Source organism: Accipiter gentilis, chromosome 5 (assembly GCF_929443795.1).
Source record: "Accipiter gentilis chromosome 5, bAccGen1.1, whole genome shotgun sequence".
In the NCBI taxonomy this organism is placed as follows: Eukaryota; Metazoa; Chordata; class Aves; order Accipitriformes; family Accipitridae; genus Astur; species Astur gentilis.
Window position 1 is genome coordinate 41,454,076 of NC_064884.1, and position 16,103 is coordinate 41,470,178.

The 16,103-nt window shown below is 61.9% G+C and overlaps 1 protein-coding gene across 1 annotated transcript; it reads right to left on the reverse strand.

Moving 5' to 3' along the window:
- Position 1: 1 nt before the first annotated feature.
- Positions 2–11,899, reverse strand: PLCD3 (phospholipase C delta 3). The gene is made up of 16 exons (XM_049801031.1): positions 11,742–11,899; positions 8,751–8,912; positions 7,286–7,514; positions 7,068–7,197; positions 6,306–6,531; positions 5,434–5,635; positions 5,191–5,335; positions 4,958–5,110; positions 4,727–4,882; positions 4,408–4,443; positions 3,721–3,880; positions 2,812–2,928; positions 2,569–2,717; positions 1,909–2,044; positions 876–1,025; positions 2–794 (listed from the first exon to the last, which is right to left on the reverse strand). The coding sequence occupies exons 1-16, from the start codon at positions 11,842–11,844 to the stop codon at positions 706–708; spliced, it is 2,343 nt and encodes a 780-aa protein (XP_049656988.1). The 5' UTR covers positions 11,845–11,899; the 3' UTR covers positions 2–705.
- Positions 11,900–16,103: the final 4,204 nt, after the last annotated feature.

Below are 16,103 nucleotides of genomic sequence, written 5' to 3' on the forward strand. Positions count from 1 at the left end.
CATTTGGGGGTGGGCTCAGCCCTTATCCCCCCCAGACTTTCCTCCCCACACACCCCCCAAGGGACCCCAGGAGGTGACAGGGACACGGGGACAGGCTCTGTTAAAATAAAACCTTTATTCGACTGGCTAGACATTGGGGTATAAATCTGTGACCATCACTGGTGCTGGAGCAGGGGTTGGGAACGTGGCCCCCAGCCAAGCAGAGGCTTGACACTGTGGGTATGATGGGGCACATGGTGGCTGGGTCCCCTCGGGGACTGCATGGTGGCAGGATCTCCTTGGGGACCTCATGGTGATGGCACTGTCCTTGCAGCCCGAAGTGGGGGCTGGGATTGAGTATGGCCGGGGGTGGTGATGGTTGGGGGTTGCTGTCACCTATCTCCCCCCCCCCCCCAAGAGCTGTGCTGGGCTTTTGATGGCCCAGCCACCCCGTCCTGGTTGTCACAGCATCTCTGTCCCCTCAGGGTCACGGCCAGGGAGGGGAGGAGTGGGGCATGCAGGCCAGCAGATGGGTTGGCACTATGGGACATGGAGGGGATCCCCTACCTCCTTGGGTGCCCCAATCAGCCCTGCTGTCGCTGTCCCCAGGCTGTCCCTGCACAGGGAGCGGGGTGTCTCTGGCGCAGGAGGGTGCCCACCCCATGGAGGAACATGTTGTCCCCTGCACGGGGACACGATGTCCCTCCCACTGGGACCACAGGGACCTCACAGGCTCTTGCATCGAATGTGCACGAAGAGCGTGGCGGGGGACAGGGACGCCCCGTCCTTGGAGAGCAGATGGATGTGACGATACCCTGGGGACAGAGACGGGGGCTGAGTGGGTGGCGGGGACCATCCCCGTCCCCAGGGGGGCAGCAGGATGGGCACCCACCCACCTTCCCGCATGCTGGCCAAGGGCAGGGTGAACTGCCCCACGAAGTCGTTGCAGGAGGTGCTGTCGTAGTCCTCCACCACGAAGCGCACCAGGGCCAGCTCAGGCACCTGCAGCTGGAAGCTCAGCGTCTCCTCCCAGCGTGGGTTGAAGCCTATGGCACCAGGACGGGGGGGTGGGCGCTGCCACCGCGGCCATCAGGGCCACCCACTGCCCTGGGCGTGGGGACCAGCGCGACCCTCCACTGTGCTCACCCCTGCCCCAGCTTAGCTGCCATCCTGCACTGGGGTCTGTGGGGACTGGGGGAATGGGGGTGATACCGGGGTCAGGCTTGGCTATACTGGGGGAATGGGGGTCACACTAGGACTGTGATGGGGTATACTGGGGAAGAGGTGTCATAGTGGGGCCATGATGGGATTTACTGGTGGAATGGGGGTCATACTGGGGCCAGGCTGGGCTCTACTGGTGGAATGGGGGTCATACTGGGGCCAGGCTGGGCTCTACTGGTGGAATGGGGGTCATAGTGGGGCTGGACTGGGCTGGACTGGGGAATGGGGGTCATACTGAGGCCATGATGGGGTGTACTGGGGTAATGGGGGTCATACTAGGACTGTGATGGGGTATACTTGGGGAATGGGAGTCATACTGGGGCCAGGCTGGGCTGTACTGGGCGAATGGGGGTCATACTGGGGTTGGGCTAGATATACTGGAGGCAGGAGGGAGCAGCACTGGGGAGAACTGGGACGTGCTGGGGCCCTGCCACTAGTGGGGATCAGGCTGTGCTGGGGACGGGGCACTGCGGGACTGGGGTGCACTGGGGGGACTGGGGTGTCCTGGGCACTGGCTCAACAGGGGGTGGCAGCTGGGGTGCAGGGGCCAGCGGGTGCCCGGGGTGTTGGATGCCTGAGGGCTCTGCCACCCCCCAGGATCAGGGTGCCCTGGAGATCAGGGTGCCCTGGTGTGTCCCCAGGGTTTGGGTGCCCTGGGGTGTCCCTGGGGACCGGTGGCCGGGCCGTGGTGGCCTGGCAGGCGCTCACCGTTGTTGAGCTTGTGGTGGGTCTGCTGCTTGCTGCAGTCGGCCGGGACACCGTGGATCTCCACCCGCACAAAGGGGTCCACGATGGAGCTCCCCTTCTCCCTGTTCAGTTTGGGCAGCTGCTGCGCCGTGATCACCTAGGGGAGGCAGAGGGTGCTGGGGGCTGGTGGCATGGGGCACCGCGGGGTGACGAGCCCCAGGAGAAGGGACATGGGTGGCACATGGCTGGTTGTGGGGACAGGGCTGGTGCCCCCAGGAGAAGGGACATGGATGGCACTTGGTCATGCATGGGGATGGGGTCAGTGTCACCCAGGAGTAGGGACATGGATGGTATCCAAAGAGATGGGAGGCCAGTGTCAGTGTCCCCAGGAGAAGAGAGGTTGGTGGCACCCAGGTGAGTGTGGGGTTGGTGTCACCCAGGAGAAGTTGTGCGAGTGGCACCTGGCTGGACATGGGGTTGGTGTCACCCAGAAGGGGCATGGGTGGGACCTGGCTGGCCATGGTGTTGACGTCACCCAGAAGGGGTGTGGGTGGCCACCTGTTTGGGTGTGGGGTTGGTGTCACCTGGGAAAAGGGATGCAGGTGGCACCTGGCCAGGCATGGGAATGTCATGGGTGTCACCCACCGGGACGTGGGGCTGGGGGGAGCAGGGTGCCCTCACCCTGATGTGCAGCGCCAGGCGGCGGGTCCCCTCTCCGGGGGGGCTGCGCAGGCAGGGGGGCTTCAGCACGTAGCCACAGCACCCATTGCCCAGGAAGCGCCCGGCGTTCAGGTCCATCTCATAGCCTGGTGTCTGGAAGTTGAGGGCCACTGTGGGGTCAGGAGGATGGGGTATCAGGGGGGGTGACAGCTCGGGGGGGTGTGCCAGGTCATGGGGCGTCCCCTGGGGGCCATGGGGTCTCACCCAGCTGGCAGCCGGCGTTCCACATCTCCTGGGGGTTGTAGTTGGAGGAGTTCATCTTCAGCCCCAGCGGGTAGATGCGGCTGAGCTGCTGGGCATTGTACTGGACCAGCGCCGGGCCTGGGAGGGGGGACGGCTGAGCGGGGCTGCTGCACCCGTGGGTGCCACATGCACCCCTGGGGCTGGCACGGGGTCCTGCCGGTGGGGACAGGTGTCCTGCCTGCACCCATGTGCCTGGGGACATGGACGGAGCCTGCCTGGCTGGGAGGGTCTGGAGCCTGAAACGTGACCCAGACCCCAAAACTGGGCCCTGGGGTTCAGACCCCAATCCTGGAGCTTGACCCTGGACCTTGACCTTGGACCCCAGACCTCACAACGTGGATGCTGACCCCAGACCTTGAATTTAGACCCCAGACCCTGACCCTGGACCTTGACCCTGGATCCCAGACCCTGACTCCTGACCCTGGACCCCAGGCTCTGAGCCCAAACCCCAAATACCAGACCCTGACCCCAGATCCTGACCCTGGACCTCAGACCCTGAACTCAAACCCCAAACCCCAGACCCTGACCCCAGACCTCAGACCCTGGACCCCGACCCAGATCTTAATCCCAGCCCCAGACCCCAGACTGGATCCAGATGTCACATCCCAAACCCAGACTCCACACCCTTATACCAGACCCTGATCCTGGACCTGTGACCCTCACCCTGGCCTCTGGTCCCAGACCCTGACACCAGCCCCCAGCCCCACCAGACCAGAGCAGCCCAGCTGGGGCCAGTGTTTCCCCAGCCATCCCCCCTGGAGCCACCCCTCTGAGAGACCCCATCTGTCTCAGCCCCATCCTGCATCCCAGTGAGGTCAGGAGTATGCAACCACTTTGCCCCCATCTCCATCCCCGTCCTGTCACCCTCACCTGCCTCCTTGATGAGCTTCCGAGCCTTCCTCTCGCTGAAGGAGGACATCTCGCAGGGCCGGGGGTGGCGCAGGGCATGGGCCAGGCCAGGGAAGGGGACAGCCTGGCAGTACACCACCACGGCCGACAGCTCTGGGGCCACCTGTGATGCATCCTTGGCCTGCGGGAGCCACCCTGGTGTCAGGGCCACCCCAGCTCTGGTGGTAACCTGCCTGCCTGAGGGTCTACAGAGCCCCCTACCCTGCTGGGGCTAAGCGCTGAGACCCCCAAGGCCATGGAGACCCCAAAGTAATGGAGAACCTGAGGCAACAGAGACCTCCAAAGTGATGGAGACCCCAAGCAGGTGGAGACCCTGAGGTGATGCAGTCCCCAAGATGTTAGACCCCAAGATGATGGAGAAGCCGAGGTGATGGACAACCCAAGGTGATTGGCATCTTTCCATCACCCAAGGTGATGGAAACCTCAAAGCGATGGAGAGTCCAAGGTGATGGAGAATCCCCCCCACAAGGCAATGGAGAGCCTGAGGTGATGGACACCCAAGAAATGGAGCACCCAGCCCAACAGGGGAGGAGGGAGGCACAGCTGAGATGTCCCCAAGCTCAGTCCCCTCTGCCAGCCAGTGAGAGCCACTCACCGCCCCCGTGGTACCCGACTCCTCAGCCCACCCAGCTCCATCACACAACCCACCTGCAGAGGTTTGATCTCCTGCAGCGACTGCAACGACTGGAAGAGGAGAGGGCAGGGCTGTACTGGGGGATGCTGGCAGTGCTCACCTGCCCCAGACCCCAGCACTGTTGGGACACAGTGGTCCCGTGGCACTGCCTCCTGTCCTCCAGGACCACCAGGATGCCATGGTCCTCCAGCACCCCAGTACCATCACAATGCCATCATCCCTCAGCACCTCCAGCATGCTGTGGTCCTCCAGGACCACCAGAACACCATGGTCCTCCAGCACCCCTGGGATGCTGTGATCCCCTGGCACCATAGCACTGGGAGAGCCCCTTACCCGCCGGCTGTTTCTCTCCTGCAGCTTCTCCTCCTCTTCCTCTTCCTCCTCCTCCTCTTCCTCCTCCTCAGGGTCCAGAAGGGAGGTGACACCCGGGTGCTCATGCCATGGCTCTGGCAGCTTCTTGCCCTTCACCAGGACTTTCCCCTTCAGCTGCTGCAGGAGGAAGGGCCAAGCTCAGGGCTCGGAGGGGACATGGGGACACTGTGGTGGGCAGGCAGGTGGCCTTACCTCTGGGGACGGGAGGTTGTTGGGATCCTGCCCCTCCAGTGGCTGCGTCAGCAGCATGTCCCCCAGGATGTCCTTCATGTGCCGAGCCATGGTGGCCTGCTGCTCCAGCCCACAGTGGTTCTCCAGGGACAGGATGACTGGGTAGGGTGATTGCTGGGGACGGGGATAGGGATGGACAGTGCTCAGCACCCAGCACCCAGCACCCATCCCAGGGCTGCCGGCACCTGGCTCACCTTGAAGGCATAGTCACGGATGCTCTCAATGACATCGCGGAAGAGGATTTTGGAGGTGAGCGTGTGGCCATGGTAGACGACAGGTTCCCCATCAGAGCCCTCCCAGCAGTCCAACTCCACGCAGCGGCATCCTGCCATCAGTGCCCTGCCACCACACCATCACCAGATGAGTCCCTGCACCACCCTGGCATCCTCAAGCCATGGGACCATCCGGGCATGGAGCATCTGACCAGGGGCACCCACCTGACATAGGCTTCGGTGCTGCTGGTGCCACCGATCTGGTTGCGGGTCAGGTAGGTGTTGTGGGAGGAAGAGATGAAGTAGTGGCACAGAGGCTGGCTCATGTCCTGGTGCACCTTGGTGTGCTCCTGGTTGAAGATGTCACCAGCGGCCGAGAGGAGGTACATCATGAAGCCGTCCAGCATCATCAGGTCCTGCTGCCTGGCTGAGGAACACAGTGGTGGGCTGTCGCAGAGGGCTGGCATGTTGCTGGCAGGGTGGCACCCCAGGGACTGTCCCCACCTGGATGTCCCCTGTCTCCCAGCAGTGCCATGTTCACCCCAGACCTGGCACTGCAGCACCCAGGGGACATGAAAGTTCCCTTGAGTGTCACGTCTCCATCCTGATGTCACTCATCCTGCTAGTGCCACATTCACCCTGGACCTGACATGGTGGCACCCATGAGGTGTGGATGTTCCCTGTCCCTACCCTGATGTCCTCTGTCCTTGTAGTGCCATGTTCACCCCAGACCTGGCACTGTGGCACCCAGGAGATGTGGAGGTCCCCCAGCAGTGTCACATTCATGCTAGGGCTGGCATTGCATCACCCAGGAGACATGGAGGTCCACCTGCTGTCCATCCCCACCTTCACATCCCCTGTCCCCTCAGTGCCACATCCACCATGGATCAGCAAGGCCACGTGTTGGACTGCTGCCACCCAGTGCCACCCCAGGGAAGGGACACAAGTACACTCACCCAAGCCTTGGAGGACCCCATGCTACCTTGGGGGGTGACACCACCAAGCAGAGCCCCATCCCCACACCATCCATGACCTCCCTTGGCTCCAGCAGTGCCCATCCCACCGCCACCCATGAAGCTGACTGTCCTCAGCCCTACCCTTCTCATTGAGCTCATAGGCGCGGATGACGGCACGGGCCTGGTGCAGGCTGGCGTCCTCGCCCTGATCCCGTAGGAAATCCCGCAGCTCCTCAGCCGACAGGACACGGTCCTCACCCGAATAACGCCCGAAAAGCTCCTCCAGCTCCGGCCGCCGCAGCAGCCGTCGGCAAAACTCCTCCACCTCCCGGCCCTCCAGCCGCTCGTCACCCGAGTGGTCGCACTCCTGATGGGACCGCAGCCCAACCTCGGGGACCGTCCCCTGCTCGTGGGGAGGCGACATCCCCTGCCTCGTCCTGCCTGCCCCTTGGGGCTGGCAGCGTGTGTGATGAGTTTGGGGGGGCATGAGGGCTCAGGGATGGGCTGTGCCTACAGGGGGTGCAGGGGCATGTCCCCTCTGTCCCCCCCACCCTCTGATCCTCCAGTCTGGGATGGAGTAGAGCAGAGTGCCATGCCTCAGTTTCCCCAGGCAGAAAGGGACCTTGGGAGATGCCCATGGGAACAGGACCCCATGGGAGGAAAATGTCACACCTTGGGGACCCACAGAGCAGTGGCAGGGACAGCTCACCCCACCACATCATGAGCTCCTGCTCATGAGGGGTCCCAACTGTTGGTGGTGGACCCAACCACTGGTGATGGTAGGTGGCTTTGGGTGTGACAAGTTGGACAGTTCTCTGCACTTGGGAATGCAGAGGAGGAGCCAGCATTCCCTCCCAGTGACAGCAGTGGGGAACAGTGGGTGATGGAGCACAGGATGGGTACCTTGAAGAGCTTGTAGGCGTAGACATCATCCATGTAGATGTTGATCATCCTCAGCATGCTCTTTACCTCCCGGAAGGACATCTTGTTGTCCTTATTCCTGTCTGCTCGCTGCAGGACCGCATGGATCCAGCTATGGCAGGGTAAGGAAACCACCTGGCGTCACCCCCACAGCCATCCCCAACCTGTCCCCAAACGTCCATAGCTCTGACAAAGGATATTGGTCGAGCTTCTCTGGTTGACTCATGGCTTGCAGCCGCCCCATCAGCTTGGTGAGACCTTGCACCCAGTGGCGGGCATCCTCCTCGCCCCGCGCAGCCAGGTCGAGGTTCTTGCGCTTGCCCTTGAAGACGAGGGTGAAGCAGTGCCGCTCGGGGAAGGCGGCACCGTACTTGCGTAGACCCTCTGACTGGTGTCCCTCACGCACCCCCTCGATGTGCATCACCGAGACTGCAGGGACACGCGCGGTGATGGGGCCACCCCGGGGATGGAGGTGGTCCCTTGGCATTTCTCCCACCCATGAGCATCCTGCAAGACATCCTGACTGCTGATGGACAACCTACGTGTCCCCAGGGGCACCCCAGGGGACAGGGGCTCAGCTCCTATTCATGCTGCAGCTGGGCTTAAGCCACTAATCCCAGGCGAGACAGGAGCCGCTGCCACTGACCCCTGTGGGGATGGGAATGGTGATGCTGGCGGTGCCAGCTCCGGGCATGCATCCTAGACGAGAGGGTGGAAGGAGACGGGTGATGCTGGGGAGCAGGGACAGAGTCTGGCTGGGATGGAGATGGGACCTTGTGGGGGTCCTGAGGGGGATGGGGAAGGGTGTGGGCTCTGGAGGCTCAGGGTGGGTGCACTGGGAGGCACTGGATGCACTGGGGTGTAATGGGATGCACTGGGTGCAGTGGGTTGGGCACTGGGTGCAGTGGGAAGCACTGGAAGGCACTGGGTGCAGTGGGTTGGGGTCCGGGTCCTGGGTGGGGGTCTGTATTCTGGAGTGGGGTCCACATCTCAGGTCAGGTTCTGGGTCCCAGGCTGGGGGTGCAGGTCCTGGATTGGGGTCTGCATCCCAGGTGGGGGTCTGGGTCCTGGATTGGTGTCTGGGTCCTGAATGAGGGTCTGGGTCCCAGAGTAGGGTCTGGGTTCTGGGTGGGGGTCTGGCTCCTGGACTGGGGTCTGGGTCGCAGGCTGGGCGTCTGGGTTGCATGTGGGGGCTCTGGGTCCTGGGTTGGGGTCTGGGTCCCAGGGTGGCTGTCTGAGTTGCACGTGGGGGTCTGGGTCCTGGGTTGGGGGCTGAGTCCTGGGTTGAGGTCTGAGTGCCAGAGGGGGGTTTGGGTCCTAGGTGGGGGGTCTGGCTCCCTGGCTGGGGGCTGAGTGCCCAGTTGGGGTCTGGGTCCTGGGGCACAGCCTGGGTCCCAGGTGGGGGTCCTGGTTCTGGGTGGGGGCTGGGGTCCCAGGTTGTGGACTAGGTCCTGGGTTGGGATGTGGGTCCTGGGGTAGGGTCTGAATCCTGGGTGGGGGTCTACATCCTGGGTGGGGGTCTGGGTCCCAGCTTATGCCCAGGTCCCCACAGGCAGGTTTGAGGCATTTCCCAGGTCCCAACCACTCCTGACAGCTCGAGGCTGTGCAGGATGTGGTCCAGGGTCCCCGAGCCCCTGGGGGATGGTCCCCAGCACCGGCACTCACAGCTCTGCTGGGAGCGAGCGCGTCCGAAGCGCCCCTCGAAGCAGACAGTCACCCCGTCCTCCTGCAGGCAGAAGAGCCGCTCCCTGGGCCCCCCCCGGGACTTGATCTTCCGGAGCAGGGAGCCCCGCAGCATCCGCTGGATGTCCTCGTCCTCCGTCAGGCCTGCAGGGAACCAGCCCGTGGACACCCTGTGGCAGCTGCTGGGTGGTACTGGGGGGCATTGGCTGGTACTGGAGGCTCTGAGGGTGTACTGGGCGTACTGGGTGGGAGTGAGGGGAACTTGGTGCACATGTATATGCACATCTGCATGTGTACATCCCTGCACATCCCATGGGATGGGATGGGATGGAATGGCATGGCATGGCATGGCATGGCATGGAATGGCATGGGACTGACAGGACATCATGGGACAGATGGGACAGAGCAGACATGATGGGATGGGAGAGGATGGCACAGCATGGCATGGGATGGGATGGAGGGATGGGACAGCACAGGATGGGATGGACAGGAGGGGACAATGGGATGGGATGAGATGGGACTTATATGACACTATGTGACAGTACAGACAGGGCATGGCGGGACGAGATGGGACAGGTAGGATGGGACAGGACAGGGTGGTGCAGACAGGACAGGATGGGATGGGATAGGATGGGATGGGATACCACAGGATAGGACAGGATGGGAGAGGGCAGACAGGTCAAGATGGGACATGATGGGACAGATGGGAAGGGACAGGACAGATGGGATGGGATGGGATGGGATGGGATGGGATGGGATGGGATGAGACAGAGCAGACAGGACAGGACAGGCTGGGATGGGATGGGACAGAGTGGGCGGGACAAACATGACAGGATGGGACAGGATGGGATGGCATTGGATGGGATGTCACAGGACGGGACAGGACAGGACAGGAGAGGGCAGACAGGGCAGGATGGGACATGATGGGACAGACAGGATGGGACAGGACGGATGCAATGGGATGGGATGGGATGGGATGGGATGGGATGGGATGGGATGGGATGGGATGGAACAGACAAGATGGGACAGGGCAGACAGGACAGGACAGGATGGGATGGGATGGGATGGGATGGGATGGGACAGGATGGGACATGATGGGACAGATGGCATGGGACAGGACAGATCAGATGGGATGGGATGGGATGGGATGGGATGGAATGGGATGGAACAGACAGCGTGGGGTGGGATGGGACAAGACAGACAGGAGAGGACAGACAGGACACTGCCATCAGGCCACTGTGGAGCGCCGTGTGGCCGGCTGGGGGGGACAGCACACAGCAGCGTGGTGGCAGAGCCCTGCTCACACGGCAGAGCCCAGCTGCTAAATCCCACAAAGCTGCCCAAATCCAGTGTGGAGAGTGCCAGGACAGTGCCGGCAGCAGAGGTCAGGCTGGGAATGATGACGGGGTGGCCTCGGGGGACCCGTGGGCCCACACCCGGGCTTACGGCAGGGCCAGGACTTTTCCGTCTATTCTCCAAAGAGCAGTTATTTCCTCCCTTTTTTGCTTTGGCAGCCATTCCTAAAGAACAGCCCCAGCACCCGTGTCCCTGCTCCAGCTGAGACACTGCTCCTGGGCTGGGAAACAGCAGGTTTGGGGCCGAGCAGGGACATCCTGAGCTGGCCACAGTCTTGGGGATGTGGCCACCAGCTGCCCCCACCACCTGCATGGTCACATCCTGCCCGCGGTGCAGGATTGAGGGCAACTTCAGAGGGCAGGTACGGATGCATGGATACACAAGCATATGGATGTACAGATATATGGACTCAAGGATACAGGCACATGGGTACACAGATGGATGGACACAAGGATTGTTGGACACACAGGCACATGGGGTCACAGGTGCACAAGTGTATGGATGCATGGACACATGAATGCACGGACACATGGGTGCACAGACATATGGATACACTGATACGTGGACACATGGATGCATGGATACAGAGATGCAGGGATGTATGGGTACATGGATATACAGATGCAGAGATGTATGGATACATGGATGCATGGACACAGAGATGCAGGGACAGATGGATGCATGGATGCACTGATGCAAGGACACACAGACAAATGGTCACACGGATACACAGATGCACAAGCATATGGGTGCACAGACCCATGGATGCATGGACACAGGGACAAACAGACACACGGACGCAGGGACACACAGACCTGCAGCAGACACACAGCCACACCAAGGCGTGCAGCTCCGGGTACACGGCCACACACCCAAAGGCACACGCGGGCCAGCGCAGCAGTGGGAGCAAAGCCCTCCCTCCGTGGCACAGGGCCAGCCCCTGCCCTGCCCTGCCCACTGCTCCCATGCAGGATTGGGCCTGGCCACCCCGGCAGGCGCACCCCGACCTTCCCGGGCACCCGCTTCTCCTGTCCGCCCCTAACGGGCAGCTCTGTCCCGAGCTGCTATGGGGTCAGCAGGGGCCCGAGCTGACAGCGCTGCGGGCAGCACCCTTCTGTGGGGAAACTGAGGCAGGGTATTAGGTGAGGGTCCCAGCGAGCTGGAGCTGAGCCTTCGGACAATAAATCCCCCAAGCAGGAGGGCTCCCGTCACCCGTCATGTGGCCGAACCCCGACCCTGCTGCCCCCCAACATCTGGGGCAATACATAGCTATTTTGGGGCTACCTTGGGGACCCCTCCCAGCCACGGGCACCCTTCCCTGCTGTGGGGGACCTCATCTGTCTCGGGGACCCTCCTGGCCGTGGGGACCCATCCCTGCCATGGGGACAATTTCCAGCACGGGGACCATGGCTATCTTGGGGACCCCTCCCTGCCATGGGGGACCCCATCCCTGCCATGGGGGTCGCCATCCACCTCGGGAACACTCCCAGCCACGGAGATCTCTCCCGGGACCCCCTCTGGCACGGCTCCCCCCGGAGTTTCTTCCCGGTCCCCCCCCTGCCCGTCCCGTCGGGTCCCCCGTATCCCCCCCCGGGCGGGACCGACCCCGGGACTCACCCATTTTCTTCAAGGCTCTGCCGGGCCGGCGGGGACCACCGGAGCCGTCCGACGGGGAGCGGGGCTGCTCGGCGGCGGGACGAGCCTTCCTGCCGCAGATCATTGTGCGGGGCCGGTGCCCCGGTACCCCCGGCACCCCCGGTTCCCCCGGTTCCCCCGGTGCTCCCGGTCCCGACGGTGCCCCCGGCCGGTGCAGCCGGGCTGGGCGGCGGCGGCGAACGGGGCTGGGGCTGGCCTGGGGCTGGGCGGCCCCGTCGGGACCGGGGCCGGGCGCTGGGAAGTACCGGGAGGAGCCACGTTTCAGCCCGGACGGTGTTAACTGTTTATGCCCTCCTGGGCCGAGAGGTGGCTGCCGGTGACGGTCTGCACCGGGACGGGTCTGCAGCGGGATGAGTCTGCACCGGGAAACCGGTCTGCACCGGGAGTGGGTAGGCACCGGGGGGGGGGTCTGACTTGCACCGGGATGAGTCTGCACCGGGAAACCAGGCTGCACCGGGGATGGCTTTGCATCGGGAATGCGATCTGCACCGGGAACGGGCCGGGGTCCCGGTGTGCACCCGGGGAGTTTTTCTGCACGGGGGAACGGCACGGGGCGGGGGGGGGCGGTCCCGCTCTGCACCGGCTATAACTCGAAGGGCCGGTCCGCCCCGGAACGGACCGGGGGTCCCCACCTCCCCCGCGGAGGTCCGTCTGCACCGGGGACTGGCCCAGGGGACACCCCGGTCACCGCTGGGCGACCTGGTTTGCCCGGGGGGCACAGCTGCCTGCTGCCGGTGCCACCCCGGTACTGCCGGTGGGCACCCAGGGGACCCTCTCCACCAGCCTGGGGACAGCGACGACCCATGGGACCCCCTCTGCCATCACACCTGGGGACAGCAGGGACCCATGGGACCCCCTCTGCCATCACACCTGGGGACAGCAGGGACCCATGGGACCCCCTCTGCCATCACACCTGGGGACAGCAGGGACCCATGGGACCCCCTCTGCCATCACACCTGGGGACAGCAGGGACCCATGGGACCCCCTCTGCCATCACACCTGGGGACAGCAGGGACCCATGGGACCCCCTCTGCCATCACACCTGGGGACAGCAGGGACCCATGGGACCCCCTCTGCCATCACACCTGGGGACCCAGTCCTGTTATGCCCTCTACATCCCTGCCTTGGGGACATGGTGGCACTGGGGTGGAGGGGCCTCAACCAGCTACCAGGACCCCCAGGTGACCGTCCCCACTGGTGGGACAGGAGCAGGATCCGGGGACTGGCAGCAACATGAGTCAGGCAGAGAGGACGGTGGTATCTCCAGTTATTCCCCAGTCCCAGAGCCCCACACGTGCGTGTGGGCCTGTGCACGTCTGTGTGTGTGTGTGCGCATCCCTGTGCACAACTGCACATGTGCATGCAGATGTGTGCATCTGTACATGTGTGTGCATAGCTGTGTACACGTGTATGCATATGTCTCTGTGTGCACAGGCACACATTCATGCGTGTGTGCAGGTACACACACCTCTGTGCATGTGTGTATGCAACCATGTACACACATATGCATGTGTGTGTATGCAGGCACACGTGCATGCGTGTATGCAGCCATGTAGACATGTATGCATGCATGTAGGTGTGTGCAGACACACATGAGTGCGTGCAGGCATGTGTGCAGCCATGTACACATGTGTAGCTGCACAGCTGCATGCACACACATCTGTGCAGCCATACATCCACCTGTGCAGCTGTACCTGCACACATGCCTATGTAAGCATGTGCACGATTTTACCCCAAATCCCCGCATTTTCATACATCCCCACCTTTCCCACAGCCACTGCTTGCTGACGGCAGGAAGGAATGCATGGCTGCAGGAGAAGACCCCCCGTCCCCAACGCCGGGGTCCCCAACCTTGCAGCCCAGCCAGGTGATGCATGATGGAGCAGGGGCAGAGCCGTGCTTTGATTTCAAGCCTATAGTATGGCATGGGGCCATGGGCTTGCGACAAGGGGTTATTTTCCACAGCCTGGCATGGCTTCTTGCAAAAATCCACAGTGCCCAGCAGGCTGGGGAGGGCACCCCAGGCCTGGCCGGGCTGACGGGACCAGGACCTGCAGCACAGGGAGAGGAAACTGCAACTGCAGGTAGTGACTTTCGCCAGGGTCGGGGTGGCAGCAGCGCTGCCAATGGCTGCCAATGGCTGCCAGACCCTAGGTGGGACAGTTGGGCACCCAGGGGTGACAGCAGAGCAGCCTGGGGCAATGTCTGACCACCTGGGGCAACATCTGGGCACCCTGGGTGGTATCTGAGTATGCTGGAGCAGCATCTGTACATGCAGGGCAATACCACGCCACCCATAACAACATCTGGGCACCCTGAGTGATATCTGAGTATCCTGGGATAAAATCTGGGCACCCTGGGGTGACATCTGAGCATCCTGGATGATATCTGAGTATGCTGGTGCAACATCTGGACACCTGGGGCAACATCTGGACACCCAGACCAACATCTCATCACCCTGTGTGATCTCTGGCTATCATGGAGCAACATCTGTACATGCAGGGCAACATATGGGCACCCTGGGGCAACATCTGGATGCTGAGAGCAACATTTGGGCATCCCTGGGACAATCTCTGGTTATCCAAGAGCAACATCTGTACATGCAGGGCAACATCCAAGCAGCCTGGGGAGGTATTTGGGTGCTGCAGTTCAAGACCTGTGCAATGCATGCAACATCTGGACAGCTGGGGCTACATCTGGGCAGCCCCTTGGCTATGTTTGGGGAGGGGGTACAGCCATCCCTGAATCCTTTGGGGAAATGGGGCACAAGGACTTTTCACAGGGACAGCCCAGCTCAGGGCAATGCCCCCTCCTGTTTGGGTTGAGGCTTTTATCACCCCAGGAGCTGCAAAATATACTGAATTTATTTATGCAAAATGTATCTTGCTTTGCCAAAAACCCTTAAGGAAAGCAGCTGCAGCCACCCCAAAAATGCACTTGCAACCCCCTAACAGGGCTCTGCTCCGAGTCCTCTTCTTCCCATGGGAATTGCATTGCCAGGAATTCAACAATGCATTGACCCGGTGAAACAACCAGGATAAACACCTCTTGTTGCAAAATCCACAGCAAAAATAAATCCCGGTTGCGATTCCCCCTCTCCTGCGGCGTTGCTATTTTCTACCGCCCGCGAGTGATTTGGAAGGAGCCCCATGGAAAGCAGCAACTTGCATTCCCGGCCGCTTATAGCACAGCACGTGTCCCAGTGAATCACCGCTCGGGATTTGGGGTTGGTTTTTGCAGTGAGTCAGAGCCAGCAAGGCCCCGCCGCGCCGTCCCCGAGCAGAAATCCTGAGTCAGAGCTTGGAAATGGCAGGAGGTTTAAAAAGCTTTGCTGCTTTTGTTGCTGGATCTTGAATTTATAGAGGAAATGGTTCCCCAGGAGACGCGGGATGGAAATTAGGGAGGCTTGGGAGGGAGGGGTGTGTCCCCCCTTGGATTTGGAGGTAGGATTAAGGGAAATTCCCCCAAATGTAGGAAAGCTGGAGCATGGGGCAATGATGAAGCATGGCGCAGGGCTGCCGAAAGCTGCTTTGCATCCCCCTCCCAGCACCCAGCCCTGGGTGAGGGCCAGATCCAGGCGGTTCCCAGGGCACCTTGTACCTCCAGGTCACCCATGTCCCCACAGCACCCTGCCTTCGGGGAAAGTCCTTGGAGCAGAGGGTGAAGGAGCTTCATGTCGGGGCCTTGGGGACCCCAAATTCTGCCCCTTCCTTACTATCATAATTAATAAAGTTTTAATACTTAACAGTAATCAGTTGCTCTGCTAGACCCAGCTGTCCCCTGCCACATGCAATGGGACTGTGCCCCTGTCCAGTACCCCGGTAACATTGTCCCAGTGCAATGTCCCAGTGTCCCAGTGCAATGTCCCGGTTCCCCGGCGCATTTCCCTGGGGCCCTCGGTACATGGCCCTAGCACATTGTCCCTGTGCCTGGTGCATTGTCCTAGTGCATTGTCCTGATGTCACACTGTATGGCCCCAGTGTCCCCATGCGTGGCCCCAGTATCCTGGATGATTGTCCCAGTGCCCCAAAGTGTTGCCCTGCCCCGTTGCCCCAGGGCACAGCCCTGCTGCCCCATTGCATCACCCCACGGCATTGCTGCACTGTCTAGGGCACTGCCTGGCTGCGTTGTCCTGCTGCGCTGTCCTGGGCCAGTGCAATGTCCCCAGTGCTGTCCCAGTGCACTGTCCCTGTGTATTGCCCCGTGCCCTGGTGCAATGTGTCGGAGCACTGGGGCACTGTCTTGGTGCATTGCATCAGAGCACCGTCCTGTTGCACTGTTCCATTGCACTATCCCGGTGCACTATATCTGTGCACTGCCCTG